Source organism: Pseudopodoces humilis, chromosome 19, assembly GCF_049639895.1.
Source record: "Pseudopodoces humilis isolate 2021_Gansu_Grassland_sample_001 chromosome 19, ASM4963989v1, whole genome shotgun sequence".
NCBI classification, from domain to species: Eukaryota; Metazoa; Chordata; class Aves; order Passeriformes; family Paridae; genus Pseudopodoces; species Pseudopodoces humilis.
The window spans coordinates 2,847,699-2,862,696 of NC_142218.1; the positions used below are offsets into that span (position 1 = coordinate 2,847,699).

A 14,998-nucleotide genomic window follows, 5' to 3' on the forward strand; every position below is an offset into this window, starting at 1 on the left:
CTCCCCTCACACCAGCTCATAGCTTGGGTTCATCTCTTTGTCCCTGCTCCAAATCTGGGGCTTTCCAGTCCTCAGTCACTCCCCTTCCCCACCCTCCTTGCCAGCTCACTTACTCCTTGATCCTCTTCTGGAACCTCTCCAAATGCCTTGCTTCCCAGCTAGATTGCTTTAGCAGTCCATGAATTTTCCAAACTTGGCTTCCACATGGTTTCTGATTTCCATCCCCTTTGCAAGCTGCTCCTGACTTCCCCCACCTCCCCATTCCAGGAGCGTTGTGAGCACTGACCAAGCAACACCATCATCACATTAAACATCACACCAGGGCCATCCAAAATTTGCTCCATCCTGCTAACATATATGTATCCCTATCCAGCAAAATATCCAAGAATTGAGCTATTTTAATCACACAAATGAAATGCTTTGCCCGTGCTGTTCACTCTTCCCACTGCTCTGGGTGCAGCTGGATGACCAGGAATGGCTGTGTCCACACCCAGTGCCCAGGGGGTGTTGGAACTCAGGGGAGCAGGACACAGGAAGCAGGAGCTGGCCTTTGTGGCTGCTCAGCACGAGATGCTGCCACTGGGCTGGGAAGTGAAACAGCAAGGCTGGAAACAGGGATGCTTCCACTGAAGGCAGCATGGAAAGAAGATCCTGTATCAGTCTCCCTTGGGATACCTTGTGCAGTGTGTGAGGAAAAGGTTCTTCCCCAGAGGTGCTGGCACTGTCCAGGCTCCCCAGGGAATGGGCACGGCCCCGAGGCTGCCAGAGCTCCAGGAGCGTTTGGACAGCGCTGCCAGGGATGCCCAGGGTGGGGTTGCTGGGGGGTCTGGGCAGGGCTGGCTGATCCTGTGGGTCCAACTCAGGGTATTCAATGAGTCTATGAACACAGGGGACTGCAGAATCATCCATGGGAGGATGTGCAAAGTAAAAGACCCCTGGAAAACACCTGGATACCCATCAAAGCTTTCACCGCATTAACTGTGGCCAGTGAAAGCTCCCACGACAGGGAAGCACCATTACCCTTATTTCATAGTGAAGAAAAACCTAAATACACCAGATGGCAGAGAATGAAAGGACTGGCTGGATCTCTGCATCCTTGAGGACAAACAGGACACCAGCCCCTCCACCTGCAGGCCCCGAGCTCAAGGCACAGCCATCGGCTGCACAGGTTGTTGAGTTACTTGGAAAGACACAGCTCTGAACACCAAGATCTTGTGAAAACTGTGCCTGCAGCTGAGCTGGGGACAAACAGCCTCTTCTCCTGATGGATTTGTCAGTTTGAGCATGTGCTTGGCAGTGCCAGGATTTAAGAGGCTTCCCTTCAGCTGGCACAGGCCAGGCATGGGGAGGAAAAGGGCAGCAGCGTTCCTCTTCTCCGCTCTGCAGCTCTTGACTGGTCATTAATTTCGGTATCAGTGCAGTGACATTTGTCAAACAGACAGTGACCATTAGTGAATGAGCAGAGAGACCACAAAAATTGCATTTAATTTAAAATTGCCCAATTGGGCTTGAATGGGAGGCCTGGAGGTGAAAGGCTAGCTTATTAGGAGGAAAAAAAATGCATGTCAGGGCTTCAGCCCATTAGGAAGTGAGATGGTATTTTAACTAACTGTGATCCCATTTGATTCAGTGGAGTGCTGTGGGGAACCTGCTCCCACACAGGCACTGACCAAGCCAAGGAGCTGGAACAGCAGCAGCACAGCCCCAGCTGGATCTGCAGCTCAGGCAGCACCAAAGAGCATGTGGGGTTAAGGGAAAACTGCAGCAGGGAGCAGGGAGATCAGGATTTGGTATTCATGGGGTTTTTCAGGTGTGACACACGTGGGATGAGACAGCAGCCTGGGCTTGGACCTCAGAAGAGTCTTGACCAACCCAAACCACATTCCTGGCTAAAGTCAACCCCCACTGAGCCAGTGCCTCACTGCCCCTGAGTGTCTGAACCCCCAGGGTCAGCCCTGTGCTCAACGGGACCAGGGGAGCTCAGGCAGGGGGAGGAAGAGCCACCGGCACAGGACCTGCCCTGGAGAGGCTGCAGAAGGTCTGTTTGGTGGGACACGTGGGCTGGGGCAATGATGTGATCCCAGAAACTCGATGCCTTCTTAGATGTTGAACCCAGGAAGAGCTGAAACCTCATGGAGACCATGATTTTTAATAACTATGGAGAGTGGCCACTAATCCAGCTGGAATTTGGGCTGTACCCACCTGTCCCTCCCACTCATGTGCACCAACCCCCCAGCTATGAAGCAGGTAAATACTCCAGTGAGGTTCAGAGACCTCTGAAATTCATAGACTCCCTGGCTCAGAGGACCTGAAGGACCTGCTGGCATCAGACTCTCTTTCTTTTTCTCTGTGACCTTCTTGCTCACAAGATTAATTTCTGCTTGTTAGATGTTGTTTTGGTCATTTTGGTGACTTGTTGCAGCAAAGCCCTTAATGGTCACGTGAAAAAGTGACTGATGGGTGAAGGCAGCAGCTGTGCAGACAGAGAAAGCAAACAGAAACCTGCAGGCCACAATGTGGGTCTGCTACTTTCCCCACGCTCAGCATCTCATTCTCCATCAAACACATCACTCCCACCTGTTTTGGGGGTTTACAGGGCAGAAGAATGTCAGGGATTGCCTTAAGGATTAGGAAAAATTCTAATCTCTGCAAGGCGTCATCATCTGGACATCTCCAAACTCTTCCTACCCCATGGGCACCACTGGCTCAAGAAAACAGAAGATCTAACCCCAAAGCTGTGTCCTCCTCAGGGACTCCTGGGGGCTGACAGGAAAGCTGGGTGATGGAGACAGAGAGACAGAGCCTGGTGTGTCACTAAACTGAAACTAATTTTCTCCTGACATGAAAGATTTCAGCTCCCAGGTCATTGCCTGGAGCTTTGTGACACAGGCTTTGTGCTGTGGGATCCAGCAGCACAACCCCTCCCACAGTGTCCCCTCAACATGGAATCACAGGGTTTGAAAAATTCCATTTGTTTTTAACCTCTGGTATCCCTCCTTTTTACAGGTTTTTCCACTGAAGCTGTGTTTCCACCCACATGTGCACTCCGCTTTGAAGCACCCCAATCTGAAGTGAAATCTGCCAGTGGATGAAAAACTACAGCATTGATGGGAATCCATTTTCCTGGATTTCCATGAAGAGGGAAAGGTTTTTGCTCAGTCCTAGCATTTTCCTAATTTTCCAGCCCATGCACAGTTTGCTGCTCTGGTTTTACATCCAAACCCTGCCACAAAGGTCTTTTTGGGTGGGACAGGTTACAATACCAGTGCCTTGGGTCAGCACCTTCCAGGAGAAGGTTTCCCATGGAAGGCTTTAATCCAAGTCCCCAGGGAGCCCAGCAATTCACCTGCAGGCACAGAGGCACTGGTTTGCCCTCAGTAAATAACAGCCACAGGTTCCTGGAACATGGCACATGTTATTTGGCTTTGCTGGTGCATTTGGAGAGAGATGGACAACAACCAAGATGTGGCCAAACCCCCAAAACCTTAGTTTTGTTGGTGCTACACTCAGCAGCAGTTGTGTTGTCTGTAGAGACCATTTGAGGCACTGCTGACTACTTAAAACACCACTTTGGTGAACTAAAAGGCAGAATTTATTTATATAATAAAAATATATTTATATATTATTTATAATAATTAATAACTCCTTTAATTCCTGTTTTTCCTCAGCAAGCTATGTCCAGTGAGCTCAGTTAAATCCCACCATGAGTTATTTTCCTTGCCTGTTTCAGTCTCCACCAGAAATCTAATTTAGCTCCAAGCATTTGCAGACTCTTAGCCCTGAAGCTGCTTTGCTCACGGCAATCATCATCCCAGGAAATCCTGTAGCCTGATGGACCTGGAAAAACGTGGAGGCAGAAGCACAGCTTTGATCTCCACACCTGCTGTGTGAGTGCTGGACCTGACCCCAGGCTGGGAACACCCTCATCCTCGAGAAAGTCTCCCACTATAAATGTGAAAATAAGACCAGAAGTCTGTGGTTTTATTTAGCACAATTTATCCCTTCCCCAGAAGCACCATCCCGCGTCCAACGCCCGCGCGTACCTTATAGTGCGACTCGGTCTCCTCTTCCTGAGTGGAACTGGAGGGAGATGGGGTGGCAGACTTGCTTCCAGGAGGGGAGGGGGAGCTGTGGGTGACCCCACTCCGGATCCCCATCTGGGAGATGAGCTGGGACTGGCTGAGGGCACCCATGGGGCTGCCCAGCATGCCGGGCCGGTTCAGCAGCGGCACTTGGCGGTTGGACTCGTAGGACGCGGCGTCCGAGTGCACCATCTCCTGGATCTGAGTGAGGAGGAGATCACTTGTCACCACAAAATCGATTCATTGATTTATTTAGTATTTATTTATTGAGTATTTATTTATTTACTTATTATTTGCCATACTGCCTAATCGCTCTAGGACTGATTTATTATTTAAATTGTTCTACGCGGCTGGGAAAGTCTTCCCCGCGCTCCCTTCCCAGCAAGGCAAGATCTGAGCACTGTGCACCCGTGGCTGTGCCTGTGAGCCCGACAGAAAGGTTCTAAATCAGCTTTGTGTGTGGGGCTGTGTGCCCACAAAGTGTCCCTGACTGCCTCAGGTGGCGCTGGTGGCTGGCACCTCTCAGGGGTCTGAAGAAAAGGTTCATAACAAGCAATTAATGGTGAAACCACCAGGAGAAGGGAAGCTCCTCCATCCAAGCTGGCCTTGGACACTTCCAGGGATCCAGGGGCAGCCACAGCTGCTCTGGGCACCCTGTGCCAGGGCCTCACCACCTCACAGGGAAGAGTTTCTTCCCAATATCCCATCTAAACCTACCCCTGCCATAACTTAAAACCATTCCCCCTTGTCCTGTCCCTCCATCCCTGGTCCCCAGTCCCTCTCCAGCTCTCCTGGAGCCCCTTTAGGCACTGGAAGGGGCTCTGAGCTCTCCCTGGAGCCTTCTCTTCTCCAGGTGAGCACCCCCAGCTCTCCCAGCCTGGCTCCAGAGCAGAGGGGCTCCGCCCTTGGAGCATCTTCATGGCCTCCTCTGGAATCACTCCAGCTGCTCCAGCCCCTCTACACCAAGAAGCAAATAAGAGATGAGATGAGATGAGATGAGATGAGATGAGATGAGATGAGATGAGATGAGATATGAGATGAGGACAAACCCTGCTGTTTTCTGCATCAAGACCCCATTTCCAGTTTGAATCATTTTCCCCCAGGATCCACCCTTGCTGATCTAGCAGAACTTGGCTCCTGCACAGCCTCATCCAGCCATGGAGTGGGAGGGAGGCAAACCCTGTCTGAAACATTTGCCAGACTTTTTCCCTTTTAGATTAATCTGATTAATGCTAACATGAATTTAAAGACCTGAGCTCCTGATCAGCCCACTGAGGTGCAATCCCTCGTTAGCAGGGGAGCTTTGCCAACTCCATCAGCAGCACACACAGAAGGAAACCCAGGGAAGACCTGTGAGGGCTCCACAGACTTCAGAGGACATAAATCCAAACACAAACCCAGATTTACTGCTGCAGGTCAGGAATCAAGAGCTTTACACCACACCTGACAGAATGTTCTGCCCTCCTTTGGACTCAGCAGTAGAGAAGCAGTATCAGGGGAACAGCTTTCCCTGGATCTGCCCATTCTCTGTATTAATTGTGAAGGGATTTAGCTCACAGGAATTAAATATATTCAACAGCTCAAGTCTGACTGAGGCTGACTTAGTGGCCACACTGAATTGCTGCCCTTGGCTTTGGTGGTGCCATGGAGGGAGCAGGGCTGGCTCTGCTTAGAGGCAAAGGGGCACAGAGCTTAACTATGACAAGTCTTAAAACCTTATAATGTGCCCTTGAAACCTTATTATGTGTCTTCCTGCAGAGCTCTGGCCTGCCCTGGTCATAAAGACATCGAGGATGATGCAGCCATGGGGATGGACACCAGGCTTGGGCACCAGAGAGGCAATTTTTGCATTTAAACTGAATCTGCAAAAGTCATGGGAATTGCCTGGGTGAGACAGGAGGTGACAGGGACCATGCAAGGTGGGGACACAGCACCCATCTGCTGAGCAGCCAGCCTTTCCCAAACTCCAGCCAAAAAACCACACATTTGTCTTGGTTTTTGTCAGTTTAATCCAGACCTTTCATGTTGGAGAAGATCTGCCAGCTGCTAAGGAAAAGAATAATTTATTGTCCTTATTTTAAATTTAAATGAAGGGAAAGTTTAGAAGACGGGTGTTGGAGAAATGGGGAAGGCTATGAGATGTGGCTTAAAAAAATTCAAAAATTCAAAATAGCTTGCTCACGTTTCAGCCACGGTAGTCTCCTGAGAAAATACTGAATTAAGACAATTTTTTTGAAACTTTTATTATGTGGCCAATGGACCACAACGGCTCTGTTTATCCATTAAATATGTAATCACGCGCTTTTTCTTTAGAGTGCATGTTATTTATGCACCAGAGCAGAACAAGACCAGAAGTGCAATTATGGATATGGGCCACATGGTGTAAATGCCTCTGAAAATTTGTAGAAAAACCAGGAAGCTGAGCCTGGCTCAGAGGACCCCCCCAGAAGCCCCATGCTCAAAACAACCCCACCACAGAACCCTTTCAAGTAGCAGAGACAGCATTTTTCCTGGGACATCCTTCTCCAAGGATATCTTAATCCAGATGCCTCCTCCCAGTTTCTTTACATCATTAAAGGGACCCCATAAGAAGGATGGGGACGGACTTTTAAAATGGGCCTGTGGTGATAGGATAAGGGAGAATGGTTTTAAACTAAAAGAGGGTTCATTTAGGTGAGATATAAAGTAGAAGTATTTTACTGTGGAGGTGGTAAAACACTGGCACAGGTTTCCCAGAGCAGCTGAGGCTGTCCCTGGATCCCTGGCAGTGTCCAAGGCCAGGTTGGATGAGGCTTGGAGCAGCCTGAGACAGTGGAAGGTGTCCCTGCCATGGCAGGGGGTGGCTGTGGATAGGATTAAAGGTCCCTCCCAACCCAAAGCATTCTACAATTTTATGATAAAAAAGTGATTTTAGTTGAATATTGGCTCTTCTCTCTCTCTCCCACTTCTCCATCTCCTCTCCCCCAGTCCAGGAGGTTCTGTGGGACATGCACAGCTCCTCACATGCACCCTCTGACCAGTCTGGACAGGCAGGGGCTGCCCCACCATTTGGCACTCACTGCATTTCTCTCCCTTCCCTTTTTATTTTTAAAATGCAGTTTTGGAAGCAACACGCCAGGCTGCCACCTCCCCATCACTCCTGGTGTCCCCAGCAGTGGTGCAAAAGCCACTTGAGTTTTCCAGCTGTAAAAGAGTTGCAGTGAAAATGAAGGTGACTTGTTTGTGTGCAGCACTGGAGCTTCTTAAATAGGATTAAGGGTGAGGATGGCTCTCAGTCAAGCCAGGGAAAGGGTTATTCCTGCTTCCCACTGCAGGATCCTGCTGACACTGAGCTCTTGCAGGGGCACCAGGAGCAGGTGATACCCCCCAAAAAAACACCTAAGGAAGGAGAGACCCAGGAGCAGGATTTTGAGATGATTCCCTGCAGCAAATGGCTTAATTAGGCAAGTAAATGATGAATGAAATTGTGATCACGGCAAACTAAAGTGAAAGGAGGTAATGAATGCAATGTTCCCTGTGTGAAAGAAAACAACCTGGTCCTGTGGGATGCAGTCCCAGCCCTGGGCTCAGTGGGGCTGGTCATGCCTTTCCCCACCCCAAAGCACTCAGCAGACCCACAGAACCTGATGGAAACAGGTGGAATTGGTGGAATTTGGAGGGTGGGATTAAATAACCACCCTGCAAATGTGATCAGCTCCTTCCCCAGGAGCAGAGGCTGTGAGAGCCAGGTCAGATCCCCTCTCCATCCTGGGCATTCAGCACAACAAGCTCACCACGAGGTGCTGCAAAAGGCTGGGGATGGCTTTGCAGCCTGTGCTGAAAAGATGTTTTGCATCTCAGAGGAAACCCAGAGTGCAATGTGATGTAGTCATAGCTAAAGTAATTAAGTGCATCTTACTTAGCAGATTCCCAAAGGCTGTGCTAACTCAAAGACAGCTTCTTTTTTCCCACAATATTTCAATTCTTTTAATGAATATGCATATCAGGCCCATAAAGGCTCCAGCTAATCCAGAGAAGGAGAGAAAAACAGGCTGACAAATAGCACATGGTCCATGTTCCCTGTTTCTGGGGGGAAGGGGAATTCAGTGAGTGACAAATGCCATGAGGAGGAGCCCAGTTGAGGACTGGGGTGCTCTGCTAACAGATAATGTTTCAAATATGTCAAGCCCAGCTTCAACTGAACTGCTCCCCAAAATTCTAGTGTAAAAAGCAGCTCTTTGCAGCAGTATGGGGTAGAGCACCAGCCAGCAGAGCTGGGGCTCGGGTCCCAGGATCTGGTAGGGATGGCTGTGTCATGGAACGTCCTCCTGCTAAATCCTAACCCTCTGCTGCAGCCTTGAGGCAGGTCCCACCCCTAAAACCACCTTCTGCCTTTGGATTTTTCTCCTCCTCCTCCTCCCACCTTCCTCGGTGTCAGCCACACCCTGAACAAACCCCGTGTTCTGGTGGCACAAGGACAAACTCAGAGGTTTTGTGTTATTCCCCCTGGAATGCTCTCCCTTGCAGCAGCGATGCTCCAGGTGCTCCAGCCCTGCTCCTGTGTGCCTGGGCTGCAGTCCTGGGGGGGATCCACCCAAGGAGCAGTAAAGGAGAAATTTGGCTGGAATTTTCCACACAACCCTGACCCCCTGAGCTAAAGTGGGATCTGCACAGGGCCAGGAGAGCAGGGCAGGGCAGGACAGCTGGGGCAACCCCACCGAGGGCCATCTCTCCACGTGCCAGGCACACCAGCACCTGGGGACCACCAGGCTTCCCAAGGAGAAGGACCTTGGGATGCTGTGGATGAGAGGCTGGGAATGTGCAGCCCAGAAATCCAACCTGTCCTGGGCTCATGCCACAGCAGAGCAGGGCGATTCTGCCTCTCTGCCCTGCTCAGGTGAGACCCCACCTGCAGAGATGCCTCCAGCCTGGGGGTTCCCAACATCAGAAGCATGTGGAGCTGCTGGAGGAGTGTCCAGAAGCCACAGAGATGCTCCAAAGGCTGCAGCACCTCTTTGAGACAGGCTGGGAAAGCTGGGGGTGTTCACCTGGAGAAGGCTCCAGGGAGAGCTGAGAGCCCCTTGCCATGCCTCAAGGACCTTACAAGAAAGATGGAACAGGCAGACTTTTTAGCAGGACTTGTTGTGACAGGACAAAGGGTGATGGTTTTCAACTGAAAGACAGTTGATGTAAAGTAGATATAGGGAGGAAACTTTTTATGATGAGGGTGTTAAACACAGGCACAGGGTGCCCAGAGCAGCTGTGGCTGCCCCTGGATCCCTGGAAGTGTCCAAGGCCAGGTTGGATGGGGCTTGGAGCAGCCTGGGACAGTGGAAGGTGTCCCTGCCATGGCAGGGGGTGGCAATGAGATGTCATGAAGGTCCCTTTCAACCCAACCCATTCCATGATTCCGTGACTCCCGCCCCTCCCAGGGTTAACCAGTTAGCACAGGCAGGCTGAGCTGAGCTGTCAGAGCCTTCCTCACCCAGGGTCTTCCTCTCCAGGCAGGGCAAGCAGCTACTTCAGGGGCAGCCCCCAGGCTCATGCACAGCACAGCTTCCCTCTCCTTGGGTTTGTTCCCAAGAACAAGCCATTATAATCACAATCAACCAGGGAGAGGAATTATCTGCTGAACAGCTTTGAAGCAAAGTTTTCCCAGCAGGCTTTTTCTGTATTGAAGTTTCAATGTAAACGCATCACCATAGCTGAAATACTTAAAGATGATTTACTTAAAAAAGAGAGAGAGCTGGAGAGAGAGGAGCTGATAAGAAAATATATCCCCAATTACCACCCCTCCTCTTCCCGATTTGTAACTGCTCCTAATAAACTTTCATGGTCTATGTAAAATGCTTTAGTGCAGTGACAAATTTCTGCTGGAATTTGAGATGTCTTGTTCAGAGTAATAGCTATCTCACACAGGTGCCCAGCTGCTATTGTAAAATCAGTAAGCATTTAATTGAAACAAATGACTATAATAATAGTACATTATCCCTGCAGGCTCATAGCCATAACAGTTTTAATTATTGAGTTAAGAGTCAAACTAATTTATCCTTTAAAGTAACAGCCACATCTTTGGTTCCACCGATCATCCTATTACGAACACGAGGGGAACAGTTGGAAAGGATTTTAAAAGGAAGTAATTTATTTTGGTAGAGGTGGGGGGGCATTTATCACATGGCAGAGGATTTCCCTGTGCACTGGCATTCCCAGCTGTGCTTGTCACTTCCCTCCTGGATGCATCCAGTTCCCAGAGAGATCAGGCATCCCTCTGCCAGCTCCTGGGGGGCTGTACCCCCACCAGGATGCCATGGGGGGGTTTTGCTGGCCCAGCAGCAGCAGCACAGGAGCCCATGGGAACTGCTGGTGCCAGCTTTGGGGGTTTGGGCACACAGAAAAATTGTTTTGATCTATTTTGAAATTACAGTTTGTCTTCATCGAACACAGTGGGGGAAAAAAAAGGGGTTTTACAGACTCAAGTTTGCAAACATGATCTGAAGGAGCACCTCTGAGCTCAGAGTCAGGCAGCAAAGAGGAAGAATCCACATCAATGATTTAAAAAAAGCATTTCTGAGACCCAGACATGCCCTTGGGCAGGTTTGAAGGCACAGCTTTCCCTAGCCCTGGGTCTCATGAGCATTCCTGCTTTTATTGTGGTGGCTGTGACACAGGGGATCTAAAGCCCCTCTGTGAGCCTGTGGGGCACCACACAGGGAGGGGATGGAGAGAGGAGGGCTGCAAGGTGCTCCCTGAAGGTGGGGTTCAGAAGCTGCCCAGGGGGGTGGATTCACTTGTCACATCACCCTGTGGCTGATCCCTGGAGCAAGCCCAGCATGCAGCCTTCATGGCCAGCCTGTGCTCACAGCCCTGGAGCTCACAGTCCTGGAGCTCACAGCCCTGGAGCTCACAGCCCTGGAGCTCACAGCCCATCCCTGGAGCTCACAGCCCATCCCTGGAGCTCACAGCTCATCCCTGGAGCTCACAGCCCATCCCTGGAGCTCACAGCTCATCCCTGGAGCTCACAGCTCATCCCTGGAGCTCACAGCCCATCCCTGGAGCTCACAGCCCTGGAGCTCACAGCCCATCCCTGGAGCTCACAGCCCTGGAGCTCACAGCCCATCCCTGGAGCTCACAGCTCATCCCTGGAGCTCACAGCCCATCCCTGGAGCTCACAGCCCATCCCTGGAGCTCACAGCCCATCCCTGGAGCTCACAGCCCATCCCTGGAGCTCACAGCCCATCCCTGGAGCTCACAGCCCTGGAGCTCACAGCCCATCCCTGGAGCTCACAGCCCTGGAGCTCAGAACCCATGCCTGGAGCTCACAGCTCATCCCTGGCCAGACTGGAGGGCTCTCACAGGTTGTCCTTCCCCAGAGCACTTGCAGAGCACCATCAGCCCCTTCCTGCTCTGGCCAAAGACACAGAGCTCTGCCCTCTCTGTTCCCCACCCTGCTCGTTGCTCTGGATGCTTTTTGGACATCTCAGCAGTGCCCACCCAAAGCTTCTCACACCCTTTTTCCAGAGCCACCATCCAAGGAGAGGATTCCTTACCTTGAATGAACTTTTGTGCTCCTGCAAGGGGGGCAACACTGTTTTCCCAAACACACATTCTTCACTGGGGATCAGTTTACCAGGCCATGCCAAAAGCTCTGGATTTCTGCCTTCTGCCACCCTCCTGCTCACTGCACCATCATCTGCCAACTCCACTGGCAATTATTTACCACTTCCTTTGGCAGGAACACAAAAAACCCTCCAGCAAGACAGAGTGACAACCCAGCCCACCAAACCTGTGCAACACTGGGTTCCTATTGTTCAACTTCCTCAACAGATTTTGTGCTTCCAAGTCAAATGTCTTGCAGATGTCTAAGTGTGTTAACACTCTTACCTCTATCACCCAAACCTGTAATCTCATCAAAAAAGATATCAAGTTAGTTTGACAAGATTTGTTTTCCATCAGCCCATGTTGATTGGCATTAATTATATTACCTTCCCTTAATTCTTTATTAATTGAGGGCTGGATCTGCCACTCCATTATTTTGCTGAGGATTGATGCCAGACTGACAGGTCTGTAATTACCAGGGCTGTTCTGTTTCCCTTTTTAAATATTTGCACATTAGCTCTTTTCTAGTCCTCTAGAGCTTCCCCAGTATTCCAGGAATTATTAAATACCAGCATTAGCAGAACTCCTCAGTCAGTCATCTGAAGCCATGTACAGACAAGCTCAGCCTGATGGCTTAGAGGGAACCTGAGCAGACAAATATGAGAAAAGAAACTTTTCTGGTTTAAGTGCTTTAAATAAAACCCCGATCTTTCCAATGAATGTTGGCAGTTTCAAATGCAATGTTCTCAAGCATGAAGCTTCACCTGAAAGCCACACAGTGTCCCCAGACAAGGCTCCCAGAGCTTCTCCCAGTTGTGTTTATGTGGGAATGGGCTGAGAGCAGCTCTGAGGATGACTTGGGTGGATGAGGAGCTGAACACAACCTGTCCATGTGCACTGGCACCACAGAAACCCAACTGTGTCCTGGGCTCATCCCACAGGGAGGGCAGCAGGAGAGAGGGGTGGTTCCTGTCCCTCTGCTTGGGTGAGACCCCACTGCAGAGCTGCCCCAGCTCTGGGGACCCCAAAGTAGGAAAGATGTGGAGCCTGGAGTGATCCAGGAGACCACAAGGATGCTCCAAGGGCTGGAGCCTCCCGGCTCTGGAGCCAGGCTGGGAGAGCTGGGGGTGCTCACCTGGAGAAGAGAAGGATCCAGGGAGAGCTCAGAGCCCCTGCCAGTGCCTAAAGGGACTCCAGGAGAGCTGGAGAGGGACTGGGGACAAGGGATGGAGGGACAGGACACAGGGAATGGCTCCCACTGCCAGAGTGCAGGGCTGGATGGGATATTGGGAAGGAGTTCCTGGCTGGGAGAATGAGGAGGCCCTGGCACAGGGCGCCCAGAGCAGCTGTGGCTGCCCCTGGATCCCTGGCAGTGCCCAAGGCCAGGCTGGAGGTGGTTTGGATCAACCTGGGCTAGTGGAAGGTGTCCCTGCCCATGGCAGGGATGGTTTATAAGGTTTATAATAAGGCAGTTTATAAGGTCAATTTCACCCCAAACCATTCTCTGGTTGTAGATGACTCTGTCTCCTCATCTCTGGAGATCTTTCCATCCACATCTGTTACCATGCAAATTGCTCCTTGTCTTTTCCAGCCTTGGGCACCTCTGCATGTTTTTTCCCTGCAGAGAGGAGTTCCCTGCAGCAGCAGCAGCAGCCCCCAGGGCCTGGCAGGCAGGAGAGGGAATGACCGAGGGCTGGTGTTGGGAAGCACCTGCCTGACACACTGAGCTGGGTGGCAGCCCACCATCCTGTGCTGTGATATCCTGCTATTGCAGGGGAAAGAACCCTCCAAACACAATTAGCACTTCACCAGAGCATAAAGAACTGTAAATCCTGGGTGAGAACAGTGGTGTTAAACAGGATAGAGACTCTGCTTGGCAAATGGGGAATATTCCTCATTAATATTGTCATTGCTCCCGGGGCTGGGAGGGCACGGCCAGAAGGAACCAACTCAGCATGGCATGAACTGAATGTTGTTGTTTTCCTGGGATTCACCCCACGCTGTGGTCACAATTATTGTGACAATAATAATATAATATAATATAATATAATATAATATAATATAATATAATATAATATAATATAACATAATATAATATAATATAATATAATATAATATAACATAATATAATATAACATAACATAATATAATATAACATAACATAACGTAACATAATGTAATATAATATAATATATATTATATTATTATATAGATGATATTTATTATATATTATATTTATTATCTATAAGATATGTATTATATATTAGATCTCTATTATATATTATAATATAAATTATATAATATATATTATATAGATATGATATATTATTATAGATATTATTATATATTATAATAATAATAATATAACAATCACAGCAGAGATGCCAGAGGGTCCCAAATCCCAGCTCCCCCAGCCCCAGGGAGTGGCAGGGAGGCAGGAGTTGTGCTTCAGGGTGTGTTTCCCTCTCCCTTCTCCTGGTTGGGTTATCACACAGATTGCAAGAGGTTATGGTTTTCAAGCACCTCGAGGTGTCGGTGACAGCTCCAGACCTGACCTCCATCCTTGCTGCAGACCTGCAACTCTGGCTGGGCTGCTCCTTCTTAAGGGAAAGACTAAAGTATTGTAAGGGCTTGGCCCATCCTGAGTCCCAAATCCCACCAGCTGTGTGATGTGGAGAGCCATGGCTGAGATGGGAAGGTGGCCTGCAGAGAATGATGGAATCTCTGAGGCTGGAAAAGCCCTCTGAGAGCACCAAGTCCAACCCTTCACCCAGCACTGCCAGGCCCACCACTAAACCTTGTCCCCAGGTGTCACATCTACATGTTTTTTGAGCCCTTGCAGGCATGGTGACTCCACCACTGCTCTGGGCAGCTTGTTCCAGGTCTTGACCACCCTTCCAGTAAAGAAATTTTCCTAAATATCCAACCTGAGCCTTCCCTGGTGAAGTCTGAGGCTGTTTCATACATCTGAGCTCTTGCATTCCAGCACCCCCACCTCAGCTGCACTGTGGAGACCTTCCAGAGACACCTCCCACCACACCTGGCTGCTCAGAGCCTTCCACTGATGTTTTTTTCAGGTGTTTTGCCTCTTCACCACTGAGTCTTAGGGGGAAATGTCTGAAGGGAAGGAACTGCTGTGACTATTCCCATGTGTCCTTGTCAAACTCACTCTCCAGGGTCAGGGATGAGCCCAACAAAATGCAAGCAAAATTCTGGTTCTAGTGGGAAAATCCCTGGTCTGCTGGAAGGTGACATGGCACGGGGCTGGAAGTGGACAGGTTTTAAGGTCCCTTCTGAGCCCAACCATTCCAGGATTCAGTGATGTGTCTGGGGGAGGAGGG

At 50.0% G+C, this 14,998-nt stretch overlaps 1 protein-coding gene across 2 annotated transcripts in view; it reads right to left on the reverse strand.

The window, feature by feature from the left end:
* Positions 1–14,998, reverse strand: part of TOX2 (TOX high mobility group box family member 2) — a 148,269-nt gene that overhangs the window by 20,366 nt on the left and 112,905 nt on the right. For both annotated transcript variants that reach the window (XM_005532864.2, XM_088064773.1), the window contains exon 4: positions 4,044–4,283. In XM_005532864.2, the coding sequence (XP_005532921.1) occupies positions 4,044–4,283 (240 nt within the window). The remainder of the gene's footprint in view (positions 1–4,043; positions 4,284–14,998) is intronic.